Here is a 12,860-nt window from a genome sequence, read left to right on the forward strand (position 1 = left end):
AACAATGCGTTTGCATGTAACTAATTTGTTTGAATTACTTATTTAATTAATCTTTGGTACTGAAATTCGTGGCTCAGATTTCACGGCAGGGCTTTTGTCCGACCCCGTTTTTTCATGGGAGGGGATATGTCCGGCCCCATTTTTTCATGGAAGGGTTTTTGTCCGGCCTCTATAATACTGACGGGAGGTTTTTTGTCCGTTGCCTTCACGAAGCTAGTTCGTTCAATATATAAAAACTTCAATGATCTTCTAGCTCTTTGTCACCCCAAATGATCAAATGATCAATGTACAGTCCCTTCTCTTCAGACGTTGTCCCGCTCGCATTCGTAGGAGAAATGACCAGCTTGCCAATTTGCAAGCCTTTATATACTGACGAACCGAGCGCCACCTAGTCAACGAATCGGAAAGTCACGAGTCGGAAATAACCGAGGTTTCAGAATTTCCTTCGTTTGACGAACATTACCGAATGCCTTCCGTACTAAAATGTTTTAACGATGCGTTATAAATCACATCAGGCAAGACAATTGAATTACTTTGTAAAATTCAAGTAACACTTCCATATTGTTTCCTTTGCAAATGAAAAACTAAGAGAGGTTATGATAATGTAACAGTGGAGAAACGCAAAGCATCTAATTCGACATCGAAACCTTTCGAAACATTATGTACACAGCCGACTTACCGTCCCCACATGATTCCAAAATTAAAAAAAAACAACTAATAAAACCAAACAGTACAACTAACCCTAAAACTGTACATAGGCAAACTTCAACAAGAGCTAACGCAATAGCGAATCTCTTCCTGAGATAATGTACGCATCAATATAAGAGCCAAAACACAAGGCAATTCCTGCATGTTGCGTATATACCCGAAATACTAATCCTGGTTTTCATACCCAATAATAACATCAACGAGGCTCGCCATGCCTCAACAAATCTCACCATGACATGTTGACCATTCGCCAGTTACTGAGTCACAAGCGGTCTCTCTTGAATATAGTGTGTAACTTTCGATAGTAATCACGAGCTACCTTTTCTGAGAGAGTGACTTTCAGTTGCAGCCCGCACTTTAATTTTGAGCGGCATTTTACCGAATGCTCTACCTTCTGCCAGAGCTGACGTAGGAGGCGTTGTGGAATTGTCGATAAGTTCACGAGGCCTCGTATGTCCTCTTGTTTCAAAATAACTTCCTCGATCACGCCACTGGAGTACCTATATTGTACGTCTGCTTGATATTGTACTGGCGAAAAGCATTGGGCATCACAGTTCTTTAATTCCTCTTCCAATGTCCTTGAAAAAACCGCTGTCTTTTAGTATCCAAGCTTCATACTTTACTATACCAGCATCGGCTTTTCCATATGCCAGCTGAGACTGCAGAGTTGTTTTGCATTGTCCTCATCACATACTTTATCACTGGTGTACATTGTTAATTAATTTCACGAATCTGTGACAAAAAGTTGAAAAAAAATCTCATTTCAATAAACTGTGAACAAGTCCCTTTAAAGAAATTTTGTGTAGGTTTATTCTGCTATTCAGCAGAACATTATGTACAAGTGAATAAAAGTATATTTTCGTTTATTTTATGTTACTGGTTCCTCTTAACTTTTATTCTTGTGATGTATTCATCATCCTTCCATCTGTTTTAAAACATCTGACAAAATCGTATATACTCGCTTTAATTAAGTGGAACGATGGCAAGTATATAGGATACTTTGATAATGTTTTTTCAAAACAGGTGAATTGTTGATTTAAAAAAAAAACAAGAACACAAATTCTGAACTTTAAGTTTGTTAAGTATTCATCATTTAAAGGGACTATAAACCACGAATGACGAAGAAAGAAAAGTTCTAAAATACCGTATTTTTTTTACAATTATTAGTTTATATTGATTAAAACATCACGACTGGTATATTACATTACTTGAATATTTTCAGTATATTCGGTAATAAAATTTCTCGATTTGAAATCGAAAGTACATCGCGAAAATAGGTGACATAACGATATACACACTATAAATATCGCAAGTAGATTGTTCATTTTATATATAAACTATATACAATTCACAACGCATGCATAATTTGGGTGTACCACGTGACGATGATTATCAATCTACTTGCGTTATTCATAGTTAACTGGTAGTTACCTGGTCTGCATACCCAGTAAAAATTAATAAATACAAAAATAAAGTTAACATAAAATGTTATATACCAGTCGCGATATTTTAATCCATATAAACTAATAATTGTAAAAAAACACGGTATTTTAGAACTTTTCTTTTTTCGTCATTCGTGGTTTACACAATACTTTTCATTTTGTTCTAGTCACCACTATTGCCATAGTTGCTTATGTCTTTTGTGTATAAGCAACTGATTCAGTAGCGCTGTGTCCATAGAAATACACGTATTCAACTGCATGTAAAAGTATGCACATTTTGTATGATATTTACTCCGCGCATCAAGTGGAAAGAGAATAAGTAGGTCATAGCAAACCAGAAATCACAAACGGGCTTGTTGTTGTGTCGATTAAAATCATATATAAGATGATGATCTGTCGTAATGTTACCAATAAATGATCATTGAAATAAAAGAAAACAACATGTTAACATTACTTACGGGGTCACATGGTTAAAATGGTAATGCAAGAATTCTAACGACAATCTTCTAAATAAAGGTCTGCACACACAATGTGTGAACAATCTCAATTCATATGTTATGTAAAACATCTTTGACTTAATTAGTGCAATTTATAAATACTCGAAATACATTTTAAAAACAAAAACATTTACATATGACTTTATTTACATATGATTGTTCAGCTTATAACAAACATTGTTTTACCGTGTTTGACGTCATCTCATCAACTATTATAATTCATAATACAAAGTCATGTTGATAGTCAATAAAGAAGAATTCGTTTTCATACAATTTGTTTGGTTGAAAAAAAACATTAGTTAAATCAATCGATTAAATATAGAAATACAGGCCCGTTAAGCAATTCATTCAAAGGCAAACAATATAATGAACAAATAATTAATAAAGAAACAAAAACAAAGACAGTAATAAACAAAAATAAACATATACGTATTTAAATTCAAAAGATTGGATCCGTTACCAAAATTCGAGTTGTCAATGCACTTACAATTTCTAAAAAATAACCGATAAACAGCAATTAAGCTTCTTCCAATAATATATGAAAGCAACATGAAAGCTCAGTAGGCACCTTTAAATGAAGCATCGGTAAGTAAACAACGATTTCACATGAAATCCAATGTCAATAATGTGAAAACAAGCAAACGTAGCACTGTTTTGAACAAATAATGAAGGAACTACAATAATTTATGTGTATGTATTTCTGCTGAAATGTGCGTATTAAATTTGATACTTAATTGTTTTTATGTGCTGAATTAAGGCTTGTTCATTTTGTACAGTTGTATGCGTTAAATGATACAACATTTTTAAAACGTATTAATACAAAAACATTATTTTATCAAAACTTTGTGGTTGCAGTCATTTACAGTTAAAATTGTATTTAACGTTGTGCACAAAACACTGATTCGAATATCAATGAGATCAATTTCCCCACGATCCGAATCCTTCATCTACTGGCTGGGTCACAGGACCTTTTGTTGAAGCATAAGGTATACTGCCTCCCATTAACTTTGTTATATACCTTGATTCCGTCTGATCGGAGACGGCATGATAAAGGTTATCTGGTTGTTTAGCCACACCGTCTTGTTTCTTCAGGGATTGATACGAATTATAACAGTATTTTGCATCATGTATATATCATCAACATTAATAAAGGAATGATTGCTTATTTGGCACGGTTTCACGCGTTCAACACGATCATTTTAAAACGAATTAGTATAAATGATTGTGCTATTGAAGCTTTGTGTGTTGAGTCATTTTCAGTTCAAATTTGATTGAATTTTTTCCACAAAAGACCGATTATAATGTCACCATGATTAAGGGTCCCACGATCCGAGTCCTTCACCTTCTGGTTGAACCACTGGGCCTTTTGGTGAAGCATCAGGTATACTGCCTCCCATTGACTTTGTTATAATCTTTGAGTCCGGCTGATCGGCGACGGAAAAGTTATCTGGTTGTTTTGCCACACCGTCTGGTTCCTTCGGAGATTGATTCGTTGGTTCAGGGGTGCCCGTTATTAAATAAATTTGAAATAACATTTTTCCATCAGATGCATTTGAACTATTTTTTATTCCGCTAGTTTCGTCTTCACTGTTGATACATGTACATGAAATATGGTCTTTATCAGGGTTTGTAGCTGTGTTCGTATCGTGTCTGCAATTGCCGTTGTTCAAACTACCTTCTACATCAAGTCCGGTTTGCATTGGAGGCGCTGACGGTAGAGCTGTGTTTATGTCAGTCTGTGATTCTTTTGTATGTAAATAAAATAAAACACCATGATAATACTCTGTGTATTTTTTGTAGAATAGCATAGATAAACATTGTTAAGATGTTAAACCATACTAAATAATATTACTAAAGAATTCCAAAGAAATTAGCAAAAGAATGACATCAAGAAGAAAACATCAATGTTACCTATTTTGTTGCGACTCATTAGTGGTTGGTGCTCGTTATTAGCTTGACTTCTTTCTTTCTCTCGTTTAAACAAACATTTGTTTCGGTACTTTTGCACCAAGCATGTTATATTCATAACAAGGGATATGCATAGAATAACCACAACAGCAATTAGAGCCCTCGTTTGCCAATCGGTTTGCGACCCTAAAAAAAGTAAATATCAAAATAGTATAACAGCATAAAAAATCAATTAGTTGTGAAATTCTGTTGTAAGAAGAGATTTTGTGGTAAACGATCACTTTTAACGTTCCTTTGTTTGTTCATATTCTTAAGTTGACACGCTTATCGAAAACTGAACTTACAACTTATCACAAGTGACATGTAAAAACTAACATTATTTTACGATATATAGTGTTCATCGTTTGCATTACAGTCATGAGCAGTGTAAATCATTAACTATTAATAACATTTTAAGAGGAAACCTTCACACGTCGTCGGAGATCCAGTCCACGTCGAGAAATTACTACATCTCATAGGGTGTTCGTTTCGAACAGTATATTCTGCTTCGCAAATGACTGTCAACGTAGCTCCGAGTGGTACTGTGGTGGTATTGACATTATACCGGCCATGTTGTGGCGGAGAAGGTACCTGGCATCCCCCAACTGCAACATGTGTCACCACCGTAATGTTGGTCGCACGTTGAGATTTGATAGACGTGCGTTAAAAAATTCGGTAATCTAGGCATGGTAGTCATGTAGCTTTATTGATGTTTGACCATTATATTACAATAGTCATAATAATTCGAAACTGATATGCGTATGAAATTGCTTGTTAGGCAAAAAGATTATGTAAAGTACAATAGTGTTATAACAGCTTCCCATATATAAATAAAATCAATTAGTTTTTTTTAAATCTATTTTGAGAAGAAAAGTAACGTAGTTAACGATTACTTTATATGTTCGTGTGTTTGTTCTAATTCTTTAGGTTGACACGCTTATCGAAAACTGATCTTACAAATTATCACAAATGACATGTAAAACTTACAATATTTTACGATATAGTGTTCATCGTTTGCATTACAGTCATGAGCAGTGTAAATCATTAACTATTAATTAAGAGGTAACCTTCACACGTCGTCGGAGATCCAGTCCACGTCGAGAAATTACTACATCTCATAGGGTGTTCGTTTCGAACAGTATATTCTGCATCGCAAACGACTGTCAACGTAGCTCCGAGTGGTACTGTGGTGGTATTGACAGCATACCGACCATGTTGTGGCGGAGAAGGTACCTGGCATCCCCCAACTGCAACATGTGTCACCACCGTAATGTTGGTCGCACATTGAGATTTGATAAAAAGTTCTTTTAGGAATTCGGTAAGCTAGGCATTGTAGCCATGTAGCCTGCTGGACGTTTGACAGTTGTATTCCCATTAATTATTCGAACTGATTGATAAGTCAATGAAATTGCAAAATAATATGTAAATTAAATTTTATAAAATTGCAGTTTCCCATTCATCAAATAAACGCTATAAAACGTTATGCAGTACCTCGAAGCTTTTCTATGTCCAGTCTTAACTTATGTTCTGAAAAGAAATCAGAAATAGGAAGATCATTATGAAAGATAGGAATTTAAAATCAATACATACAATAAAATGTTACGCAGTGGGGACTAGCATTAATGTATCGTTTCTGCATTTAAGCGATGATTTAAGGTAAATAAACATGTGTAGTTACCGGAACAGAATTGTGAGCAGTTACAAGTTTGCAGTCTTGAAAAACAGTCGTCCCTCACTTCATCACACAAACGACAGTGCCTTATGACTTCGTCACAGAACTGCGCGTCGGAGCCCCTTAAACACAAATAGAACAGCTGCACCCACAGGAGTGGACATCCTTATTTTACAGTCCTTTACTTATGTCAAACAGTGAAAAACACAAATTTAATACACAAAACTGACATGTATATAACGAACGCACAACATTGATCATAACTGGGGTCACCGACTTAGAACGGTCAATGCAATCACACGAGTGGTTTAAACTGGTTTTAAGGAGCCCCAAACCTCACACATGGCCCAGAAGTAATTATGTATAATTTAATTGTGCATACAAGTTATCTTCATAGTAATAAACTATAAATTAAAACGAAATAAAAAAAATTGTATTGCCTATACACACCAGCGCACCACATTCTGAGGCACGATTAAATGAATCCAAAACGAGTATCAACTACATCTCCTCTTGATCAACAAGCTTAAGAAACATAACATCATGTAATGTTTACATTCAGATGAATCGTCGAGCAATGAACGAAGAATCCGTAGCAAGGTTGTAAAAGGCCAAATTACAAAAGCTTGTTGCGCATGTCAATCTTCAGCCCAACAAATAAGCTCAGCCAAATAGTTTCATTTAAGGTAAATTGTTTAAAAAAAACAACATGCTTCATCTTAAAAGTACGCAATATCAAATTAAATCCATCATGAAGAAATTGAGAATTATAAGAATCATTTTCTGTATGTTCAATACACCGACCATAACTAGTTATAAATTTCACTTTAATTAAAATATGTTTTTTCAAAACTAATTTTAAATTATGGGAAACAAATCGATAGACATGTGAATAGCACACGTTTTGTTTTATTATAAACAATTAAACTATTATGTCTAGATTACTTTTCCAAAACAGGTTTCTGATTGTATTGTTTTGACTGAAGAGTGAACTAGTGGTGTTTCTTTTTAAAGTGAAACTTTTTTTGTGTTTAATATTGTGTAGTTCGAGGTCGATGCATAACGTCAAATTGCATTATTATATGCAACATATAATTACTTATAACACTTAATAATTATACATTTGCGTATGTAACAATGTTTATTAAACAATTATGTTGAGAAAAGGTCTAAACCGAGAAGTATTATTTAAGGTCTTTGTGTACTTACTCGTTGCACACATCCACATAGCAACTGTAGGGCTCAGCGTATGTGTTGGCCGTACAACTCCCCACCAAGCAACAACATATAAGGACTCCGAAAACACCTTTTCAAATATAAACAAAATATGTAAATATTAGATAAAAAACTATGTTCCTATATGCATGAGGTTTTGATAAACTGTTATTATTTAGTTCCTTTTCAATTTGAAAAGTCTCCTTTCATATCAAAGTAGGAGTTTGCATATATTTTCAATTCTTACGAAGGCCGATTGAGCACATACAATATCTTACTAAAGAAACGCAAGTTTAATTTGTTTCTCATTATAATCATTATAATAAATTTCTAGTGGAAACACCGTTTTCCAATTCAACAGTCACTACATCAATACGCATAAGACATCATACAAAATCGCTAATTGGACACATAGTCATTCCAGTTGACAGCGTAGTGTGACCTGATTTAAAGATGAATCGCAAATATTATTTAAATTGGTAAACAACGTGTATGATACACGTGTAATTAAATCATCTTCATGGTTAATGAGCCTCGTCATTAGAAAAAAGGTTCTGGGGTCCGTCTTATCAAAGATCGTACGAAAATGTTAACTTACGATTGAATTTTGTAATTTTAAAATTTACGTGATTATGACTTGTATGTTTCAAATATAAAGGATATTTTACAGTTTCTTTGAAAATGAATGGAAATGTTCAACAAAAGTAATTATAAATGTGACGGTTAAGTATTTATGACGCTTCGAAAATTGCATCGTAAGGTGAGAATGTCGTCCGATCTTTGATAAAATGGGCCCCTGAGTCATATGCGGACAAAGGAGCTCCAGACCAGCGAATACAGTACCACAATTTGATTGGTACGACTGTAGGAACTATTTATTTCCGCAGTCTTGTCAGGACCTACCATGCCCGCTTTTAGGTTACGCAAGGTTTTGTGGGCTCAGTGGACTGGATATCACCAGACCAGATTGCGTAAATGCGCATGCTTTTCTGGAGCTACGTATGACACGACTCACATTATGCCTTTATCACTCGAGGAGTACGTTTGGCATTTGACTCTGTGTAAACGCATTGTTAAGGTAATACTCAATTCGTTTAACTTACATTAAACTATTTGAATTTGACTTCATTCGATTCGTGTGTTGCTTACACAGGAAATAATAAATTTAACACACATGTTGCTGTTTTATAAGTCTTAATATCGATCAGCTCAACTGTGTGACAACCCGTAATACACGTACATGTACACACAGAGAATAACAACTCTGAATGTATACATGTTCAACACAAATGCGACGCTTATTTTATCTATAAATGAAAACAACAAATCATATTTCGGTAGACATAAACACCCGTGACTAGATTAAAATCACTCTAACGCGGAGGATCCCATCGGTTATCCACCCGCTATCTAAACCGATATAGCCACACACCTTATTTGACATAGTAAATTTAAGTATAAATAAGAAACATATTTTATTTATGCCAATTAGAATATATCTGGTGGTAACAAGGTAGAAATTCGGCTTTTGTGCGCTTTAAAACTTTAAAATAATCGCGTTTGTCGAAATGGACGTATACGTCTAGAAATCCTACTTTCGGTTTAAAAGCTGTACCGTTTGAAAAATAATAAATAACTTGCTAACTAGGCTATATAATTAGTTTTATCTATGCCAATTAGAATATATCTGGTGGTTACAATGTAAAAATCCGTCATTTTTTAGCTTTAAAACTAAAAAATAATCGCTTTTTTTTCGCAATGGACGTATACGTCTAGAAATCCTACTTGGGGTTTTAAAAGCGGTACCGTTTGAAAAATAATAAATTACTTGCTAACTAGGCTATAGATTCAATTTTATTTGTGCCAATTAGAATATATCTGGTGGCTACAAGGTAGAAATCCGTCTTTTTTGCGCTTTAAAATTAAAAAACAATCGCGTTTGTCGAAATGGGCGTATACGTATAGAAATCCTACTTTCGGGTTTAAAAGCGGTACCGTTGGTAAATTATAAATTACTTGCTAACTAGGCTTTAGATTTAATGACGATTTTGCACAGTTTCAAATTGCATTTATATGTATTGATTAACATGTATTTCCTTTCAAGGTTTGTGGCTTTAAAATAGAACTGAATGGAATCCTGTGCATGATATAAAGCCAAATGGGAACCCATTTATTGAAAAAACATAAGTACATGTAAACGTGAACACTTATTTGGACAGTGTATTCATGCGAGTTATCAACACGTAAAGCAACTCTTAATCTATACATAAAAAACACAAAGGAGTCTTTCATAACATTTCTATAGATATAAAAGACAATAAAAAAATCATTACACTTAAACACCCGTGACTAGATAATTATCGTTCTAAAGCGGAGGATTCCATTCGGTTAACCACCCGTTATCTTACCCGATAATAAAGTTTAGAATAGAACTGAATGGAATCCTGGGTATGATAAAAAGCCCAACCCAACTGGGAACCCATTTAATTAAAATGTTAGGTCAAGATAAAACCTGATTTTTAACAGTTTATTCACTTGAATGATCAAAACCTTATTTGTATGGTTCAAAAACCGTAAATTAAGTCCAGTTTTCATATACAGTTATCGATAAAGCGATAAACGTTTGTAGACAAATTGTGTAAATTTCATTCGCCATTTTAGAAATCATCTATATATGCTTCTATTCAGTAGTGCATTAACACTCGTTAGTTTCATTTAACCAAATATCCGTGAATTAAAGTTTCACAAATAAAAATAAGTATAAAGTTGACATATGCTCAACTATTTTCCGATATTTTACATTATTTCCTGCACGTTAACTTTGGTAAGGCACTGAAAACGTTTTGTGTTTGTGTGTAAACAATAGCAAACATTTTTTCCGAGCGTTAAAGCCACACACCTTGAAATGAAATACATGTTAATCAATACATATAGATGCAATTTGAAATTGTGCAAAATTATCATTAAATCTATAGCCTACTTTGCAAGTAATTTATAATTTTGTTTTAATTTTAAAACCGAAAGTAGGATTTCTATACGTATACGTATACCAGTATTTCGACAAACGCAATTATTTTTACGTTTTAAAGCGCAAAAAAACAAGGATTTCTACAGTGTAACCACCAGATGTATTATAATTGACATAGATAAAATTAAATCTATAGTCTAGATAGCAAGTCAGTTATTTTATTATTTTTCAAACGGTACCGCTTTTAATACCGAAAGTAGGATTTCTAGACGTATACGTCCATTTCGACAAACGCGATTATTTTTAAGTTTTAACGCGCAAAAAAGACGGATTTCTACAGTGTAACCACCAGATGTATTATAATTGACATACTAATTAAATCTATAGTCTAGATAGCAAGTCAGTTATTTTATTATTTTTCAAACGGTACCACTTTTAATACCGAAAGTAGGATTTCTAGACGTATACGTCCATTTCGACAAACGCGATTATTTTTAAGTTTTAAAGCGCAAAAAAGACGGATTTCTGTCTTGTAACCACCAGATATATTGCTTATTGGCATAGATAAAATATGTTTTTTATTTGTACTTAAATTTACTATGCCATGTATTTCATTTCAAGGTGTGTGGCTTTAAGCATAACACATAATAATCACAAATCTTTTTTAATGAATGGAATATTCAATATGGTTGTATACATTCCATACACAATATTTGTATTGATAATAGTTTTATATGCGAAGAATTTTAACCCATTAATGCCTAGTGGACTCTTCCATCCTTCTAAATTGGATCAATTGATTTCCAAAATTAGGGTTATCTAGTATATTTATTTCTATATTTAGAATATTTCTTACGGAAATTCCTTTTAGCAAACAGCGCAGACCCTGATAAGACGCCGCGTCATGCGGCGTCTCATCTGGGTCTAGGCTGTTTGGCATGGCCTTTTTTCTAGACGCTAGGCATAAATGGGTTAAACAATGGTTATCAACAGATACTCCTTTAATGTCAGCCGTTTTGTTTGCCTTAATGATTCAATATATTTATGAAAAGAAAAATACAATTTTTGTTTATTAAATTTCATTAACAAGTATAGTCACATATGTTTTCAAGAGAATAAATATATTAAAAGTAAAATAACTTATAGCTAATTAACTCACAGTTTCTTGAAGCCATAATTAATAAAGATTAAACTCTCTTTGGTTTCCGTTATCTAGTTATACTGGGTTTACCCGTGTTCATTAATATATATAAGCAGTTCATAAGTACATTTCGAAATATTTAAAGGCGCATTTAAAGAGAAAGTGATCTATTAAGTAACACTTTAATATGTCATAATTAAGAAGGTAAAACTATATTCGTTTAGGACTAGCTCTCGTTGTAAACTGAATCATCTTGAATTTTTCTAATTATACATGATCATACGTAAATGCCGGTAACCGATAATTCATCAGCCAATTTAGTGTATCAAGTTTTACCGTATACAAGGAAAGAAATCGTAATAGCGAGCTGTCGTGAAAGTCAAAAAATCGTTCTACTTACGTCTTTAAAACTTATGGTCCTTTGAATAATTTGGAGTATGTCGGAAAACGATATATGTTTGTTGGTTGTCGTCTTAAATATCACGAACATTTATTTGACCTATCAGGTTTTCAACAAATAAATTGCAATTGAAATTCTCAGTCGACGGATTGATTTCAAGAAAAATGTGCTGTACCTTTTATATTAGATACCTTAGAATGTAAGCCAAAGTCTGAAGTCTATATAATAGGAATGGAGAAATACAAAAACACATTCAGGAGAGAAAGTATAATTAACAGCCGTAAACCTTTTATTTAACTTAATGGAAAGTGACCATTTGCCTTTACAATACCGGATACTTAAGGTAATAAAACACTAATTCCAATTCCCTAGGGTCCCATTATGAAACTGACAACTTTCAAAGAATTTTTCTTGCCTTTTCGACGCATCAATTTTTCCGAACATGGTATCATTTTAAAGATGGATCTGCCCTCTTCAAATAATTGATATTAAAAATATACCGTCTCGCAACTTCTAAGAAAGTAAATCGCTGTCGAAACGCATCCACCGTAGAACACAGTGTTTCGGAAGCCTTATTGCGACAAAACCCCATGCAAAAGAACCCCCCCCCTCCCCCTCCCCCCCAAAAAAAAGTTTATCTTTTAAGTGAGCTTCCAATCTAAGGCAACAAAGTACTCCCGACACATACAGGATATTAAAAATAACCACAAAAGACATGTCTGACATTGTTAAATGACTTTTATTCAAGAAGAGAAAAGGAACTCTTAACAAATAGGCACTAATTTCGAATGATTTAGTGTCATGTAACCTTAAAGGGTACTCAGCTTTGTCCTATCTACTTCAAACTTTCTCCACATAGGATTTAGACTA

The 12,860-nt window shown here is 33.7% G+C and overlaps 1 protein-coding gene across 2 annotated transcripts; it reads right to left on the reverse strand.

Annotated features, from left to right (window-relative positions):
- Window positions 1-2,725: 2,725 nt before the first annotated feature.
- On the reverse strand, window positions 2,726-11,734 carry LOC127856019 (uncharacterized). Of its 2 annotated transcripts, XM_052391984.1 has the most exons (8): window positions 11,609-11,734; window positions 7,476-7,572; window positions 6,273-6,388; window positions 6,086-6,121; window positions 5,662-5,841; window positions 5,020-5,199; window positions 4,559-4,741; window positions 2,726-4,391 (listed from the first exon to the last, which is right to left on the reverse strand). In XM_052391984.1, the coding sequence occupies exons 1-8, from the start codon at window positions 11,622-11,624 to the stop codon at window positions 3,961-3,963; spliced, it is 1,239 nt and encodes a 412-aa protein (XP_052247944.1). In that variant the 5' UTR covers window positions 11,625-11,734; the 3' UTR covers window positions 2,726-3,960. The 2 variants fall into 2 exon arrangements, with proteins under 2 accessions (XP_052247944.1, XP_052247946.1); XM_052391986.1 differs by lacking the exon at window positions 5,020-5,199.
- Between the last annotated feature and the right edge of the window lie 1,126 nt (window positions 11,735-12,860).

This window comes from Dreissena polymorpha, chromosome 13 (genome assembly GCF_020536995.1).
Source record: "Dreissena polymorpha isolate Duluth1 chromosome 13, UMN_Dpol_1.0, whole genome shotgun sequence".
In the NCBI taxonomy this organism is placed as follows: Eukaryota; Metazoa; Mollusca; class Bivalvia; order Myida; family Dreissenidae; genus Dreissena; species Dreissena polymorpha.

What these genes read in the sequence shown, in the direction of transcription:
- LOC127856019 (XM_052391984.1), bottom strand. An exon ending in GGACATAGAAAAGCTTCGAG is followed by an intron (nt 5,842 to 6,085) that starts GTACTGCATAAC and finishes CACATGTTGCAG; the next exon opens with TTGGGGGATGCCAGGTACCT. An exon ending in ATCTCCGACGACGTGTGAAG is followed by an intron (nt 5,200 to 5,661) that starts GTTACCTCTTAA and finishes CACATGTTGCAG; the next exon opens with TTGGGGGATGCCAGGTACCT.